General features: G+C 38.1%; 1 protein-coding gene and 1 long non-coding RNA gene across 4 annotated transcripts in view; one reads left to right on the top strand and one right to left on the bottom strand.

Moving 5' to 3' along the window:
• Positions 1-1,066: 1,066 nt before the first annotated feature.
• LOC124089884 (uncharacterized) lies at positions 1,067-5,122 on the bottom strand. 2 transcript variants are annotated; one of them, XR_009226420.1, is made up of 4 exons: positions 4,938-5,122; positions 4,529-4,650; positions 3,454-3,586; positions 1,067-2,639 (listed from the first exon to the last, which is right to left on the bottom strand). It is a non-coding gene; the product is annotated as an uncharacterized LOC124089884 (long non-coding RNA). The 2 variants fall into 2 exon arrangements; XR_006850878.2 differs by lacking the exon at positions 3,454-3,586.
• Positions 5,123-5,211: 89 nt separating this feature from the next.
• Positions 5,212-17,044, top strand: part of Dtwd2 (DTW domain containing 2) — a 140,560-nt gene continuing 128,727 nt past the window's right edge. For both annotated transcript variants that reach the window (XM_046440101.2, XM_046440106.2), the window contains exon 1: positions 5,212-5,429. In XM_046440101.2, the coding sequence (XP_046296057.1) occupies positions 5,212-5,429 (218 nt within the window). The remainder of the gene's footprint in view (positions 5,430-17,044) is intronic.

Here is a 17,044-nt window from a genome sequence, read left to right as displayed (position 1 = left end):
TCAGCTGATTTTGGTAACTAAATTAATCTTTGTTTCATTAAAATAAATTAAGCAGTTTGCCAGTCATCTGATTAGATTTTTAATTATTTAACTCAAAATATTTAATTCAAAATATGAAAATAAGTGCGTTAAAAAACTAGGGTTTGTTTGGGGCTGGGGATGTGGCTTAAGCGATAGCGCGCTCGCCTGGCATGCGTGCGGCCCGGGTTCGATCCTCAGCACCACATACAAACAAAGATGTTGTGTCTGCTGAAAACTAAAAGAAAATTAATATTAAAATTTCTCTCTCTCTTAAAAAAAAGGAATTAAAAAACAAACTAGGGTTTGAAAAATACAAATCCAATAAACAAGATGCTTCGAAAAATAGTGTAAAATCAAAATTTCGTGTGAGTAAGGCATAATATATTTCCAAGTGAATTAAATCTTAAAATTTAAAGAAAATACAAAAGTAAAACTGCATAGCCAGGAAATTGGAGTAGATCTCTGAAGAAAATCTGACAGAAAAACAACAAAAAAAAATTTATTTAGAGCTACTATCAGGAACTTAAAAAAAAAAAAGATAGACATTATGTCAGTGGTCTAACCAATGAAAACTGGTCTAGCAGATATTAGTGAGACGTTGGGGAAAAAGCCTGAAGGAAGGCCTTGCAGAGAAAGACAAGTTTGACCCCTTCCCTAGAGTTCAAGGGTGTAGTGAAATGCACAGGAAGCTGGGGTTTGAGGAAGAGAAGACTCCCCATCATCAATGAGGTCATTTAAGAACAATTTAGGTCAAAACAATCATGCAGATGTGCTTGAGAACTTGTATTAAATACAAGCATCACTAGACTCACTACTAGACTCACTACTAATTCACATAAGACTAGAAAGTTCATCCAAGAAACCAGGGAATGGTGCTGGGGTTTCTGTTCTCACGACTAAAAGGCTCAGGGGTCACTCTAGTTAAACTGGGCTAACTGGGCTGCATGAAATAACCACACAAGAGACACAAATACCTTTTTCTTTGGGGTTGCTGTGACGGCTCCTCTGACCTTAAGGGTCCACAGAAAGAGACAGAGCGAGAGCATGCGCTGACCCCTTTTATTGAGAAGCTATTCAAATGAGGCAAGGAGTCAGGTTTCAGGGGGCTGAGTGTATCTTCATGATGTCCACTGTCAGCAGGTTGACTGACACCTGGGTAGGCCACACCCAAGGGCACAGTAAGAGGAGGGGACACACACAAGGCACTTCCATGGAAGATTCTATCCTAAACAAGGCAAGGGGTTATATTATAAAGGAACAGGTCAGCATAGTTTCACCCATGGGGCTGTAGCAAGACACACCCATTTCTGTGACTGAGCGCCTCAGCACCCAGCTGGGGAGTGTAACTCAGTCACCCGGAAGGTTGGCCTCCCACACAATGGAATTAATGAAACTGTTTCTACTTGTATTACTTGGAACTAGTCAGATAATTGGATTTATTTATTTATTTATGGTACCAGGGACAGAACCTAGGGGACCCTTAACCACTGGGCCACATCTCTGCCCTTTTTGTTTTGATACATAGCCTCACTAAATTGCTTAAGGCTTTGTTAAATTGCTGAGGCTGGCCTCCAACTTGTAATCCCTTTGCTTTATCCTTCCAAGTTGCTGGGATTTCAGGCATGCCACCATACCCACTGTAGATGATTAATTTTGATATCTAATATTCCACATTTTTCTAAAAATACTGCTTACATGTTCATTGTGTAGAATATAAGGGAAAAAAAATGAAAATAGACCCCAACCTCAGCATCTTGATAGAAATTTGATATTCTGTATACAATTTTCCATATGTAGTTTGTATGAATTTGCATCATAAATTTAGTTGAACAAATTTATGGTGGGCAGAGGCATGATTTTTACCTCAGGTGAACATATTACTTTATAAAGTAAAAGGGAATTAAAGCTGCTGCTGGGGCTGGGGTTATGGCTCAGCGGTAGAGAGCTCTCCTCGATGTGCAAGGCCCTGGGTTCGATCCTCAGCACCACATAAAAATAAATAAATAAAACATTATATATATATAAAGCTGCTGCTGATTTGACTATCCTGTCTTAGCTATGTGCAAATGGAAGTGGTACAGAAAGAGACGGTTGGTCAGAGAAAGGTATTGGAAGAAGCAGAAGAGTTTTGAAAAATGAGAGGACTCAGTCTACCATTGCTGGCCTTTTAAGATGGAGTAAGGGGACAATGAGACAAAGAACATGGGTGACATTTAGAAGCTGGATATAGTCCTCAGGTGATAAGCCAGAAAGAAAATAACAAGGAACTGAATTTTGCCAACAACCTAAATGAAAAAGGAAATGGATTCTTAGAGTCTCCAAGGGAATACAGTCTAATATCTAGATTGCAGTTCTGTGCAATCCATTATCACATTCCTGACATATAAAACTGTGTGTTGTTTTAAGTCACTAAACCTGTGGTAATTTGTTACAACAGTAATAGAAAATGTACATAGCAAAAAAAAAAAAAATATCATCTTTGTTTCGTTTAAATCAAGGTTTATCCAGTGCTGAATTCACATTTTCTTGGATTTGCAGGATATTCAATCCTTATCATTATCATTATTTCTTCTCCCACTGAAGTATCCTCTTCTTCCCATAAGACCAGGCAAGGTTGTCTTCAAACCACACAAAGACCCATGGAAAGAAGTATAATGGTTAGGTTATCTACTTGAAAGATAAACAAAATATAAGTTAACATCTTACTAAAATGTCTTGCCACAGGTAAATTGGTTATATCTCATCAATGATATTTTATTCCCCTTCCTAGTGCCTTGGAATTTTCCAGAAGGTGGGTCACTGATAATCTTTATTCTGAAACCAAGTATGCCACTGGTAACATCACATTTTCTCAGTTTTTTCAAGATCAAAGCTCATAAATCTGGATAGTGGGTGATTTTCCTGCCTCCGAGAGGGGAAACTGACTCTCTTTTCTGACTATATCTTTTTTTTGTTGTTGTTACTAGGGATCTGGAGATTGAAGCCAGGGGTGCTTTACTACTGAGCTACATCCCCAGTCCTTTGTATTTTTTGTTTTAAGACAGGTTATTTTTTGTTTTAAATACAAAGGTATTTTTTGCTGATGCTGGCCTCAAACTTTTGATCCTCTTGCCTGAGTTGCTGGGATCACAGAGGTGAGCCACCAGGCCCAGATTAGGGGTTGTTCTTTAAACAGACCACATATATAACAATGGAAATAGACTATGCAAGATGAGAAAAACACGAACAAGGGAAAAAGTAGTGGGAGAGCTAAATGGCTGGATTTTAAATCCTTTGCAGGGTAGTCAATGATCTGATATGGATGTTAAAGAGAAAGCCAAAGATGACTCATTTGCTGTCTCACAGCAATGTTGGGAGCTTAGAGAAATCTTAAATGACTTAAGAGAATATTTCTTTTTTTTGATACTAGGGATCGAACCCAGGGACACTTACCATGGAGCCACATTCCCAGCCCTTTTTAAAATTTTGAGACTGGATCTTGTTGAGTTGCTATTGCTGGCCTCTAGCTTGCAGTCTCTGGCCTCAGCCCCCAAATCATTGGGATTACAGGTGTATGCTACGGTACCTGGAGAGAGCACATTTATGGAAACTAGAGAGGAGCAGATTCCTTTGGTTTAGATAGTCACACAAAAGTGTACTTATGCAGTTAACAAGTTGTTTCCCCACCAGGACATAATGGCATGTGTCTGTAATCCCAATGGCTCAGGAGGCTGAGGCAAGTGTATTGAAAGTGGGAAGCCAGCCCAGCAATTTAGTGAAACTCTCAACAACTTAGAGACCCTGTCTCAAAATACAAAATAAGAACCAGGGACACAGTTCAGTAATAATGCAATGCACCCCTGGGTTCAGTCTCCAGTACTAGGAAAAAAAAAAGGAAAGAAAAATTTAAAGCTCATTCTCCTAAATCTGTAGCCAGGGTTTATTTAAATTTTGGTTCATCTTCTTTCCTATAGTCTCTGTGTTTAATTTATCTCCCAATTCCAACTGGTTTAAGTGTCAATTCTTTTTCTCATCCTACTACCATCAAATGTGGCTTTTCCAGACATTTTCTAACCTTATATACGGTACTCCAAAAGAAAAGAGGGGTGTTGTTTCCAAGGGAAAATAGTGCAGAATAGCTGAAAACAACAACCCTGTATTCTATTCACAAATATTATTTTAAGATGACTGAGAAAACTGACAGAGAAACATTTTAAGAATTATAATATTACTCCATTATATTATTGGTAGTCCGTTTTATTAATTCTTCTTGACAAAAAAATTAATATAATTGTGTTCATAAAACAACTCACATGATTGATGAAAACCAAGTTTAATTCTTTAAATGTTGTATATTAGCAGAAATAACAGGAAACATTACAAATGAAAAGAAATCAGCACTCATTTTGGGCAAGAAGCATTTCTAACCTCATTCTAAGTAAGATTACATTTTGATTTTTTAAAAAACTGAGCTACCTGGCTATTTCAGTTAACCAGAAGCTATAAAACATTGGGGTAAGGTAGTTACCTTTTATGGTTTTTTTTCAACCATAAAACCCATATATACTCCAGTCCACGGCTCCTGTTGCATCTTGATCCCAAGGGTCTCGGACAATTTAAAAACTTCATTTAACAACTATTTGGTGTGTACTGTGGAAGAGTATGAAGAAATATCAAAGGATGGGGAACAGGACATAGTATGAAACAGAGCAGCAGAAGAGTTCTGTTTTCAGTAGGCCTTTGTTGGCCATTTAGCTACCAAGTACTTCAACTAGCTGCTAAAACTACTCTGGATGCACCTTACCCTGGGAATTCAGTAAATTCTTATAAACTGTAGCCAGAAGGTAGGAAATGCAGAATTCCATCTTATCCTTAGTTTTATGGGTATTACATTCAAATCTGGTTATCTGGAGTGCTTTGGGAGAGGACGCCCTTACCTGTCTTAGGGATGCGGCCTAATTTCACCTACAGTGCCACACAACTCATGCTTTCCTACCTGGTGGCACGTCCCAAAGGGCCCTGGCCAATAGGCTCGTTCCTTCCCCGCAGCAGGGCGGGACTCCAAGCCCTGGCACCGGAGACCCGCCCCCATACGTGGCGTGCGTGAATGCGTGCTGCGTGGCGCCAGCGGCGTAGGCTGGTTTTTATAGTGCGTAGCGCCCTCCAGCGTCAGTAAGTCCTCAATGCGACGGCCTGACCAGAGCACTGGCCATGGAGCCGCAGAAAGAGGCGCGAACACCCCCGGACCTCATCGTGAGGCCGTCAGGGGCCTTGAGGTCTCAGACGCTTAGTGAGGAGGAGCGGCAGGAGGGCGGTGCATCGCTGGTAGCGTCCACCTTGGGCGCAGAGGCCGATAGCGCGAGTGCGGATGGCCTGTGGGAGTTGCCTGTGGAGCCGGCTGAGCGGAGGCCCGAGTGCAGCCGCTGCAGGTGACCGCGGGGCCGGGGGGCGGGGACTACAGCAGGTGGCGGCCTTCAGAGGTGCAGCGCTCCCTGTCGGGTAGGAGGACTCTGGCAGCGCGGTGCTTGGTGCGGCAGTTTACCTTGGTGGACCTGGAGTCACTGAAAACGCCTAACATAGCTCTTTAGTAAGAAGCCACTTATTAGGTTCGATTATTTAGCCTGACGTCCAGCAAGATATTGGCGTATCATGGGATCATCAGGCATAAGTTCCGTTTCCAAGAAACTTGAGAGTCTGAGAGGGAGCTCTTAAAGGTGTAATGACAATACTTGCAGTGCTTAAGTAGCATAGTCTTCTTACAAAAAGCAAAGTAAAGCAAAACAAAACAACAACAACAAAATGGATTGGAGGAGAGGGACAAGCAAGAAGGCTACTACAATAATTAAGGTTGTTATTCAGAATTCTGTATTTATTTAGAAATACTTACTGAGCACCTGAAGTATGCAGGCTCTATTTTGGGTCCCAAGAAAGCAGTGATGAATAAAGTATAGTCCCTACTCTGCCTGGGGGTACTTAGAGTTTAATGGAGAGAAAGTTTTTTAGACAAGCAAAATAGCAACAACATTGAATGCTCATAAAATGTCTGTTTACATAGTTTTTGGGGTTACCTCCGTGGTCTGGTGTATTTTGGGATTGTGAAATTTGCTTCCTCTGCTTGGTTATTTTCAATATTTTCAGATATACCAGTCTTTTTACCTCCTGTGTGTACCTACAAGTCATCTCTTTCCCTGATTACAGCAGATCTCTATCAGTCATCAGCAACCTCCATGTGGATCCTTTCCTTTTTTTTTTTTTTGTCTGCTTTCCCTTACTTTGACAAAATACCTGAGATAATCAACTTAAAAGGAGGAAAGGTTTATTTTGGCTTATGGTTTCAGCTCATGGTCACTTGGCCCTGTTCCTTTGAGCTTGTGGCAGCACAGTACATTATGGTGGGGAACACTTGGAAGTGGAGGAGTCCTGTTCACTCCTGGCAGACCAGGAAGTAGAGAGAAAGAAAGTGGCCTGAGGTCCCAATATCCCTTTCAAGGTCATGTTCCCATTAATCTAATTTCCTTCCACTAGGTCCCATCTTATTTCCACTAGCCCCACTTCTTAAAGATTCCACCATCTCCCAGTAGTGCCATGGCCAGTAGCCAAGCCTTCAACACATGGACCAAACTAAATTAAACCAAACATTTCAGATCCAGACTAAACCATGCCTCTATTTCCTCACCTTGGAATCAAAATTGTGCAGTTTGCCATTAGATATAACACTGCCCCAAAATAGCTCTCACTAAAGACATCAGCAACATCCTTAGGGAACTTTTCCTTTATTTACCCCATGTTAGGGATTGAATATAGGGCTTTGTGCTTGCTAGGCAAGAGATCTGTAACTGAGCTACATCCCCAGCCTTTAATTATTATTATTATTTTTTTTAAGACTGGTCTCACTATGTTGCCTAGGCTGGGCTCATACTTGGTGATCCTTCTGTTTCTCAGCCTCTTGAGGAGCTGGTTTTACTGCACCTGGCTCACTTTTTACTCACTCTTTTGGCAGCATTCTGGAGTTGAATACTCACTTCTTGAAAACTTACTTCTTTGGTTTCCCTTTGATTTTATTTGGCTTTTCTAACTTAGTCTCCTTTGCCTATTCTATTCAAACTCTAAATATTTGGTTTCCTGAGATCTGAGTTCTAAGGTTTATTACTCTTCTAACCCTACACAGTTTCAACTTGTGATCTTACCAGGTTTCATGGTTAGGGATTGCCCATATCTCAGTTTTTCTAGCCCAGACCTTTTTATCTGAGCACCAGACCTACACATTCATATTTTATTGTCTTCTTTGCTAATCACTGACAATACAGTGGAATCCATGTCCATGTGAGTGTTTATTCTCTTACTGGATACAGACAATTAAACAGCAAATAATCATCCAAATGTGTAATTACAGACTGGGAAAAAAAAGCAATGATGGAAGAGAATGGGAAGCTATGATAGAAAATACCTAAGTGGTGTCAGAAGAGATCTCTGAAGAGATAACATTTCAGTGGTTCTGAATAGTGGTTCTGAATAGTAGTTCTGAATAGACTAAAGAGTACATGATAAAGCTTGCATAAAATCTTTAACCAAAGAGTCTTCCTTTCACCATTCTATTGAGTCCTCTTCCAAGATTTCTAAATGGTATCCTCTAACCCCCTTAGACAACTGGTTCAAATGAGCTTCATTCACATACTTCTTTGTGCAAAACATGGTCCTTTCTAGTCACAAATTATCCATTTGAAAACAGAGGTTTGGAGAAAAGCATTCTAAGATGAGCAGAAGGACAGAATGTGGTTGAATGTCTTTAAGAAGTACTTTACTTTGGACATTTTAACCTTTTCCCCGGACTAGATTGTATGACGTCAGAGGAAGGTATTGTGAATGTAAGGATAGTTGTATATTTTCTAGATGTACTCTGTACAGATGACCCTTCATTTAATGATGGTTTGGTTTACAGTTTTTCAACTTGGTAAGAGTGCAAAAGCCATATGCATTTAGTAGAAACTGTGCTTCAAATTTGAACTTTGGTCTTCTGCTGGGCTAGGGATATGTGGAACTTTTCTTTAGATTCTGGCTGCAACAGCTCCCGGTCAGTCTGTGGTCATGACCAATACTCTATGTATACTGTGTTCCTAAGTTATTGTGTTCTTTAGGTTACGCTTATTAAACACATTTTTGACTACAGTATTTTCAGTGTAATATGGGTTTATCAGACCTAATCATATTGTAAGTCAAGGAGCATCTCTGTATAATCAGGAGGATGGAAAATTTGTGACTAGAAGGGACCATGTTTTGCACAAAGAGGTATGTGAATGCAACTCATTTAAACAAGTTGTGTAAGGGGGTCAGAGGATACCATTTAGAAATCTTTGAAGAGGACTCAATAGGATGGTGAAAGGAAGAATCCATGGTTAAATTTTTTGCAAGCTTTATCATGTACTCTTTAGTCTATTCAGTCTATTATGAATGCTGTTTATAGTTTTTTTTTTTTAAAATTAATCGCATATGGTTAGTAGATATTTATTTTTTTTTAAATAAAAATGACTTGCTGGATTTTGTTTCCATTGACTTTCAGTTAATACTTTAGTATTATAATTCATCCTAACATTTCTTTACTTTGCTTATTTCTCATGAAATTTCTTTTAAAAGATTTTCTCCTCCTTGGCATACATTTTATTTGCTTTGATTGAATAGAAGAGAACATAGTTCTAGAAAAAAAATACAATTCTAGAATTAGGGAGAATGTTTAGGTGCTATCAATAATGTATAAATGAATTGATGGCTACTTATATTTTATTTGATTGGCCTGCTAGAATTCTACTAGTTTCCTGGATGATCTTTATATTTGTGCTTACAGTATTTTAAAAAATGTATTCTTAGAGTTGAGCAATCAGTAAATCTCCATTATTTGGCCATCAACTTACATAGTATTCATTTTGCTAAATACATTACTATAATTGTCACTGCCTAGGGAGTCCTAGAAATTAGGTTTGTTTGGGAAATACAAACTCAATTTAACTTCTCAGCATAATCTTGCTCATTAGAAATATAACACATCTTAAACATGAGTGGAATATTCTTTAAAAAAATCCCAAACTTATTTATTATTACATAGTATAGATTCTATAAATGTATTCTTTTCTTTATGTGTTTCTTGTTTATAGTTCATTATAATATAAATGCTATTATACATGCTGATCACTCTGCCAGGAACATACTGTTCCCTCCCTCAACTTCTAGTTTCTTCCCTAGTTAACCATAAATATTAGAAGCCAGATTAAATATTTTTATATTTAATGAACTACAATAAGATTTTTGTTCCTCACATACACATGTATGTACTACAGAATGCATTTGGAAAGAGTTTGAAAATCATTGAGGTCCCAAGGCTCTGAATAAAATAGGAAAAAGACTCTTTTGAATTTTTCAGAGCAAAAATCTTTATGATTTTGCTTAGATTAAAATCCTTTTGCAGCTGGGCTCAGTGGTACCTGACTATAATCCCAGTGGCTCAGAGGCTGAGGCAGGAGGATGATGAGTTTAAAGCCAGGCTCAGCAAAAGTGAGGTGTTAAGCAACTCAGTGAGACCCTGTCTCTAAATATACAAAATAGGGTTGGGTATGTGGCTCAGTGGTTCAGTGCCCCTGAGTTCAATCCCTGGTTAACCACCCGTCCCCCCCCCCCCCAAAAAAAAAATTCTTTTGCAGACTTTTAAAATCTTACTTAAATTATATAAGACTAGAATGGGAAGTTTTAAATTCTTTTATAAGAATATGATATCCTTTTGCAGTCTTTAAAATCAGGACATCATGGGAATAAGAGCCAGAAGATAAGAGTACACATATTCAAGTTATTAGTGCTTCACAAATATTGATAGTCTTTAATTTTGTTAGAAAATCACATGTAGTATCTGTGTTAAGTATGTTGTCCTTTTCTTGTTGGATTCCGCAAAATTAGCTTCTTTCACAGATGATATATGCAGTATGTTTTAGGAACACATAAGGACATGTACCAAATTATGGTTATTTTGAGTTGGGATATGGGGAAAAAGTCATGGAAATCTTGGAATTGATATCTAAGCTGAAACAGAAGGACATAGGGAAAATATTTAATCTGGCTTCTAATATTTATGGTTAACTAGGGAAGAAACTAGAGGTTGAGGGAGGGAACAGTATGTTCCTGGCAGAGTGATCAGCATGTATAATAGTATTTAGAGAATTTTACAGAAATGAGGCTACAGAGATTAGTGACAGTTGGACTAGAAAGGGCCAAATAAGCTCTGTCAGGATGTTTGGGTCTAATGCTGTAGAACCTGCCAAACCAGCCACTGAAATAACTACTATTTTGAATGGTGATGGCAATTTTGACTTTTTAAAAAATATATATATGTTAAAGATGTTGATGGATCTTTCTTTTATTCATTTATTTATATGTGGTTCTGAGAATTGAACCTAGTCTCTCACACATGCTGGGCAAGTATGCTACCACTGCGCCACAACCCCAGCCCAAGTTTGGCTTTTATAGGGGACTTTTAGCTATATAATTTATACTTTAATTAATTAATTAAAAAATATTTTATTTTACGTGGTGCTGAGGATTGAACCCAGTGCCTCATGCATACTAAGCGAAACACTCTACCTCCAAGCCACAACCCCAGCCCATTTACTTTATTTTATAGAAACATGAAACTGAATGATGATGTAATGGTAAAAGGCTTCACTAGAAGAGTTATTCCAGAAAGACAGGAATCCTAATTACGCATCTTCTGTGGCTATTGCTGTGAGTTTGAGGAGAAGTCATATACCACTTAGAAATCATCATTCAGAATAATAATTTCTAAAAACTGTGTTAAAATCTGTTCAAGTGAAGAAACAGCAAGGAAAGTGTTCATTCATATTGATTCAGACCTTGAAACAAGTTTTTCTTTCTCAAAGCCTTTCTTCTCAAGAAAAGTACAAAGTTTTCAGGATTATAATAAACCACATCTATGAATTTAGCACCCATTTATGAACCATCAGCCATCTTCTAGGGACACACCAGACCTCCATACTTTGCATACTATATTTTATTACTTCTTGTAACAACTTTTTGGAATTGATGATGCTGTTCACTTTATTATACTTTCTTACTGTATTTTTTCCCCTGTGCTGGATATTGAACTCAGGGTTTACTGTTCACTTTTTAATACTCAGGAGGTAGAGGTAATAGGCGAATTGCAGAGTTGAATCTTTAGCTTCAGGCAACTTGGCTTCCAAGCTCATACAAGTACCTAATTTCACACTCCTGTGGAAGAGGTCTTAGAATTTTATTTGCACAGTAGGTATAGTTACTAGCGAAAGTGGGTCACTAAGGCTGCAAGAGTAGTTGTGATTTTTCATACTTTTTACCCCCTTACTGGGTATTGAACCTAGGGGTGGTCTATCACTGAGCCACGATCTCTAGCTCTCTTAATTTTTATTTTGAGACAGGGTTTCACTGAGTTTCTCAGGCTGGCCTCAAGCTTGTCTTGCTTCAGTCTTCTTAGTCACTGGGATTATGGGTGTGTGCCATCTTGCCTAGCAGTTTTCATACTTTTAAAGTTAGTAACAAATGCCTGAACTTTAATATTTTCTCTAGTTCTTTTACTTAATGTATCTTAACTTTTCCCTATTCTTTATGCATGAGTAATCTGGAGAAAAAAGTGATGTGGATACCAGTGTTGTGGGGGTAGGGAGGTAAGGATGAAGGTGAAGAGGAGGAGAGAGAGAAGGGAGAGGGGAAAGAGAAAGGACTGCAAATGGTTAGGAAGAATGCAGGAGCCACAAACTGCCATCCTACAGATGTTTTACACTGTATTTTTACAGCTTTTATGTTAGTTGCTAACAATTAAAGAAAATAAGATTTTTATATAAAAAAATCTATTTTCTGGCTTCCAAGAAAGTAGGAAGATCTGGCAACTCAGGGACTACTTCCCTGAATAGTAGTTTGTTGAGCTGAATATTGACTGTGCCTGTAGATTGGGCATGATCTGTCCAGGTCCTCTTAGCTCTCAAATCATTCCTGCCTAACTCATTTGTGTCCCCAATAGACATTTTTGTTTTGTTTCTGGGTCTCATGTATATCTTTGTGCCTAGTTTGACTGAGCAGTAGTGTATATCTGTTTGTATGTTTGGGTGGGAAAAGTGAAAAATGGCAATTTTAAGGGTAATTGATTTAGAATAATTGAAACTGTTCACTTGGCATCAACACTTGGGGGAAAAACTACTTTGGCATGCTTAAAGACAACTGGATTATTAAGGATAATTTTTAGGATAAAAATTAGGGATTCTAAACAGCATACTACAGGGACAAAGCCACATCAATGTGTATAGCAGCACAATTCACAATAGTTAAACTGTGGAGCCAACCTAGATGCCCTTCAGTGGATGAATGGATAAAAAAAATGTGGCATATATACACAATGGAATTTTACTCATCAATAAAAGAGAATAAAATCATGGCATTTGCAGGTAAATGGATGGAGTTAGAGAAGATAATGCTAAGTGAAGTTAGCCAATCCCCCCAAACCAAATGCTGAATGTTTTCTCTGATACAAGGAGGCTGATTCATAGTGGATAGGGATGGGGAGCATGGGAGGAATAGAGGAACTCTAGATAGGGCAGAGGGGTGGGAGGGAAGGGGAGGGGGCAGGGGATTAGCAAGGATGGTGGAATGTAGTAGACATCATTATCCAAAGAACAGGTATGAAGATGTGAATTGGTGTGAACATACTTTATAGAGGTATGAAAAATTGTTCTATATGTGTAATAAGAATTGTGATGCATTCTGCTGTCATGTATTTAACAAATAAAACTCACAAAAAACAAAAACAAAGACAAAACAAAAAAATTAAGAGATTCTGAAAATTTGACCTTTTGTATACATCAGAATATCATATTCCCAAAAGAAAATCATCAGCAATTTGTTCTTTCCTGTTATATAGAAAATAATATTTATTCTTTGAAGTAGTTTATTCATAATACATGTGCAAAGCTAACTGATTTTATAAATTACTGTGGAAGCTAATCATATGTTCAAAGTTGAGCAAAGATGATATGTGTCAAGAGAGAATTTTTTCCTAAATCTTAATTAAGTCTCCACAGGGGAGTGACTAGTTTTAAAAAACACATTAGAGCTTTCTAAATGTTTATTTTCCCTAAGAAAACTAAGAATTATATTAGAACCCTCAAATAGTTTTCTTCAAACAACATCAGAACACATAAATTCCTTAAGTTCATTTGAAATTTGGTATTGTTTAAAAGGAGTTCACAAGTTACAAAGTGCTTTTGCATGTACATTTTTATTTAATCCATGAGACAACCTTGTGATTAAAATAGCATTTTTCCCTTTTATAGAAGATGGTCAAGGTCAGGCGACTAATAGGAGGCACAACTGCTTTAGTTTTCATGTTTTTATTGCCATGCTACATAATAATAAATTATGCTTAAATGAATAGTATGACAGCCTTTATTTTCCTATTGACTACGATAAGTATTTGCAGTGAGGTGTTTCTTGGTCATCTTCTACATAGAATCCTTTTTCCTTTGGCTATGGCTGCTTTTAATAATTTGAAATGAACAGTTTTTAATTCTTCTCCCCTTTAAGATCCAATCTGTATCTCTTCAATCTCGTACTTGCCTATGATCAGGTTCTCATTTCTTTTGATGGTTTCTCAGTTTGCAGTTAGAAAAACATGTTTGAAGATATTATTGATAGGAATTGATTATTTACCTTCTGCTGAATTTTCATTTGCTTGATTTTTGTTTTTCTCTGTTGAAAGCTTAGTAAAAAGATTATGGGGAAAGAGGGAGCATGAAATGAAATAAGTGGAAGAAATGTTCCAGTGCTACTCAAGGAAAACAAAAATGAAAAGGCATGCAATAACCTGTTGACCTTGTGAAAGGTTACAGGGATTGACCCAGTGGTAAATCTCTGATCTGTTTGTTTGTGTAAACAAGTTATTTGTCAGGCTAATCTTTCATTTTTTTGAATTGTGGTATTGACATGGCTCCCTGGTTGCCAAGCTGCACAATCAGTCCAGTCAATCCAATAATCCCTGCTGAGAAGCGGTAGTGGAACATTGGAATGCCAGAGCAGCAGCCACAGTCTGGGTGGAGTCCAAGAATGATCACCGACTGCTGCAACATAGAGTCGGCCATGTTGGTGCAGTGTGCCAGGGCATGCTGACTTGCCACCCCGTGGGCTCTGAGCTGGTGAGAACACCTGCTGCATAATCTGACTCCACACAGCACCAAAGCTCTGAATCCTGAGCATTCCCGATTCTTGATCTCAATCTCCTGGGAAGCTGTGATTGCAGGCCAGCACAAGAAAATAGAAGTGGGACAGACCTGAATGAATGTTCAGACTCAAGGGTTAATTAATAGCATAGTACTTTTCCAAACCCTGATTAGCATAAATTTGGATCAATAGGTACTTTTCTAAACACGGATTAACAGACATTTGGACCAGTAGTGTTGACCCAAGTGCTATATAAACCCCTAGACCAGCACCCTCAAGCAGCAACCTTCTTGAGTCCACTCTTACCCTGTAGGAATTCTGTTTCTATTCACACTTAAATAAATCCTACTCTTACACTCATTCTTGTCTGTGATTTCATTATTTGAATTCTCAAGAGAAGAACCCAGAAAGATGAAGTTGGTGGTGAGCTGCTGTGGTCTGCTGCAACATTGCAGGGCATGGAGCTACAGTATGTTCCTGCACTCTGCAGAGGACAAAGCTGTGGAAAAACTCTGGTTTCAGTATCATATTCATAATATATATATTTTATTTTAACCATCTGTAAGTTTACAATTCAGTAACATTAGACACATAATATTCTTTTTTTTTTAAATTTTTTTTATTGGTTGTTCAAAACATTATAAAGCTCTTGACATATCATATTTCATACATTAGATTCAAGTTGGTTATGAACTCCCAATTTTACCCCAAATACAGATTGCAGAATTACATCGGTTACACATCCACATTTTTACATAATGCCCTATTAGTAACTGTTGTATTCTGCTACCTTTCCTATCCTCTACCATCCCCCCTCCCTCCCCTCCCATCTTCTCTCTCTACCCCATCCACTGTAATTCATATCTCTCCTTGTTTATTTTCCCATTCCCCTCACAACCTCTTATATGTAATTTTGTATAACAGTGAGGGTCTCCCTCCATTACCATGCAATTTCCCTTTTCTCTCCCTTTCCATCCCATCTCATGTATCTGTTTAATGTTAATCTTTTCTTCCTGCTCTTCCTCCCTGCTCTGTTCTTAGTTGCTCTCATTATATCAAAGAAGACATTTGGTATTTGTTTTTTAGGGATTGGCTAGCTTCACTAAGCATAATCTGCTCTAGTGCCATCGATTTCCCTGCAAATTCTATGATTTTGTCATTTTTTAGTGCTGCGTAATACTCCATGGTGTATAAATGCCACATTTTTTTTATCCATTCATCTATTGAAGGGCATCTGGGTTGGTTCCACAGTCTAGCAATTGTGAATTGTGCTGCTATGAACATCGATGTAGCAGTGTCCCTGTAGTACGCTCTTTTAAGGTCTTCAGGGAAAAGTCCAAGAAGGGCAATAGCTGGGTCAAATGGTGGTTCCATTCCCAGCTTTCCCAGCAGTCTCCATACTGTTTTCCAGATTGGCCGCACCAGTTTGCAGTCCCACCAGCAATGTACAAGAGTACCCTTTTCCCCACATCCTCTCCAGCACTTGTTGTTGTTTGACTTCATAATGGCTGCCAATCTTACTGGAGTGAGATGGTATCTTAGGGTGGTTTTGATTTGCATTTCTCTGACTGCTAGAGATGGTGAGCATTTTTTCATGTACTTGTTGATTGATTGTATGTCCTCCTCTGAGAAGTGTCTGTTCAGGTCTTTGGCCCATTTGTTGATTGGGTTATTTGTTTTCTTATTGTTTAATTTTTTGAGTTCTTTGTATACTCTGGATATTAGGGCTCTATCTGAAGTGTGAGGAGTAAAAATTTGTTCCCATGATGTAGGCTCCCTATTTACCTCTTTTATTGTTTCTCTTGCTGAGAGAAAACTTTTCAGTTTAAGTAAGTCCCATTTGTTGATTTTTGTTATCAACTTTTGTGCTATGGGTGTCCTATTAAGGAATTTGGAGCCCGACCCTACAATATGTAGATCGGAGCCAACTTTTTCTTCTATCAGACGCAGAGTCTCTGATTTGATATCTAGCTCCTTGATCCACTTTGAGTTAACTTTTGTGCATGGCGAGAGGAGGGGATTCAGTTTCATTTTGTTGCATATGGATTTCCAGTTTTCCCAGCACCATTTGTTGAAGATGCTATCCTCCCTCCATTGCATGCTTTTAGCTCCTTTATCAAATATAAGATAGTTGTAGCTTTGTGGATTAGTCTCTGTGTCCTCTATTCTGTACCATTGGTCCACCCTCCTGTTTTGGTACCAGTACCATGCTGTTTTTGTTACTATTGCTCTGTAATATAGTTTTAAGTCTGGTATCGCTATACCGCCTGATTCGCACTTCCTGCTTAGAATTGCTTTTGCTATTCTGGGTAGACACATAATATTCAGTAATCACCACTCTGTACCCCAATTTTTTTTATCATCCTAACATAAACTTTACCCCCAGTCACTTAGCACTTTCTCAGCCCTTGGTAACTTCTATTTTTTTTTTAATAATTTTTTTTCTTACTGCTGCTGCTAAGAAAGGATTATATGTATTTATGTGGTACCATGTGGTGTTTATACATTGTATAATATATATACATTGTGTAATGCTTAAATCAGGGTAAAAAATACCTATCTTGATTTTTTAAATGATGAAAACATTCAAAATCCTTTATTCTAGCTTTTTGAAATGTATAATACATTCTCCTTACCTGTAGCTATTGTACTGTACAATTGTAACCTACTACCCATTGATCAAGTTTTTATTCCTCCCTCCGTGTGCTGTCTCTGTCTTCTGTTAACCTCCATTCTACTCTCAACTTCTAGGTTACTTTTTGTTTCTGTGAATTCACCTATTCTAGATATCCCATATAAGTGGAAT

Source organism: Marmota monax, unplaced genomic scaffold (assembly GCF_021218885.2).
Source record: "Marmota monax isolate L192 unplaced genomic scaffold, Marmota_monax_Labrador192_F-V1.1 WCK01_AAM20220418_F8-fsc00373, whole genome shotgun sequence".
Classification (NCBI taxonomy): domain Eukaryota; kingdom Metazoa; phylum Chordata; class Mammalia; order Rodentia; family Sciuridae; genus Marmota; species Marmota monax.
This window is presented reverse-complemented; position numbering and strand designations above follow the sequence as displayed.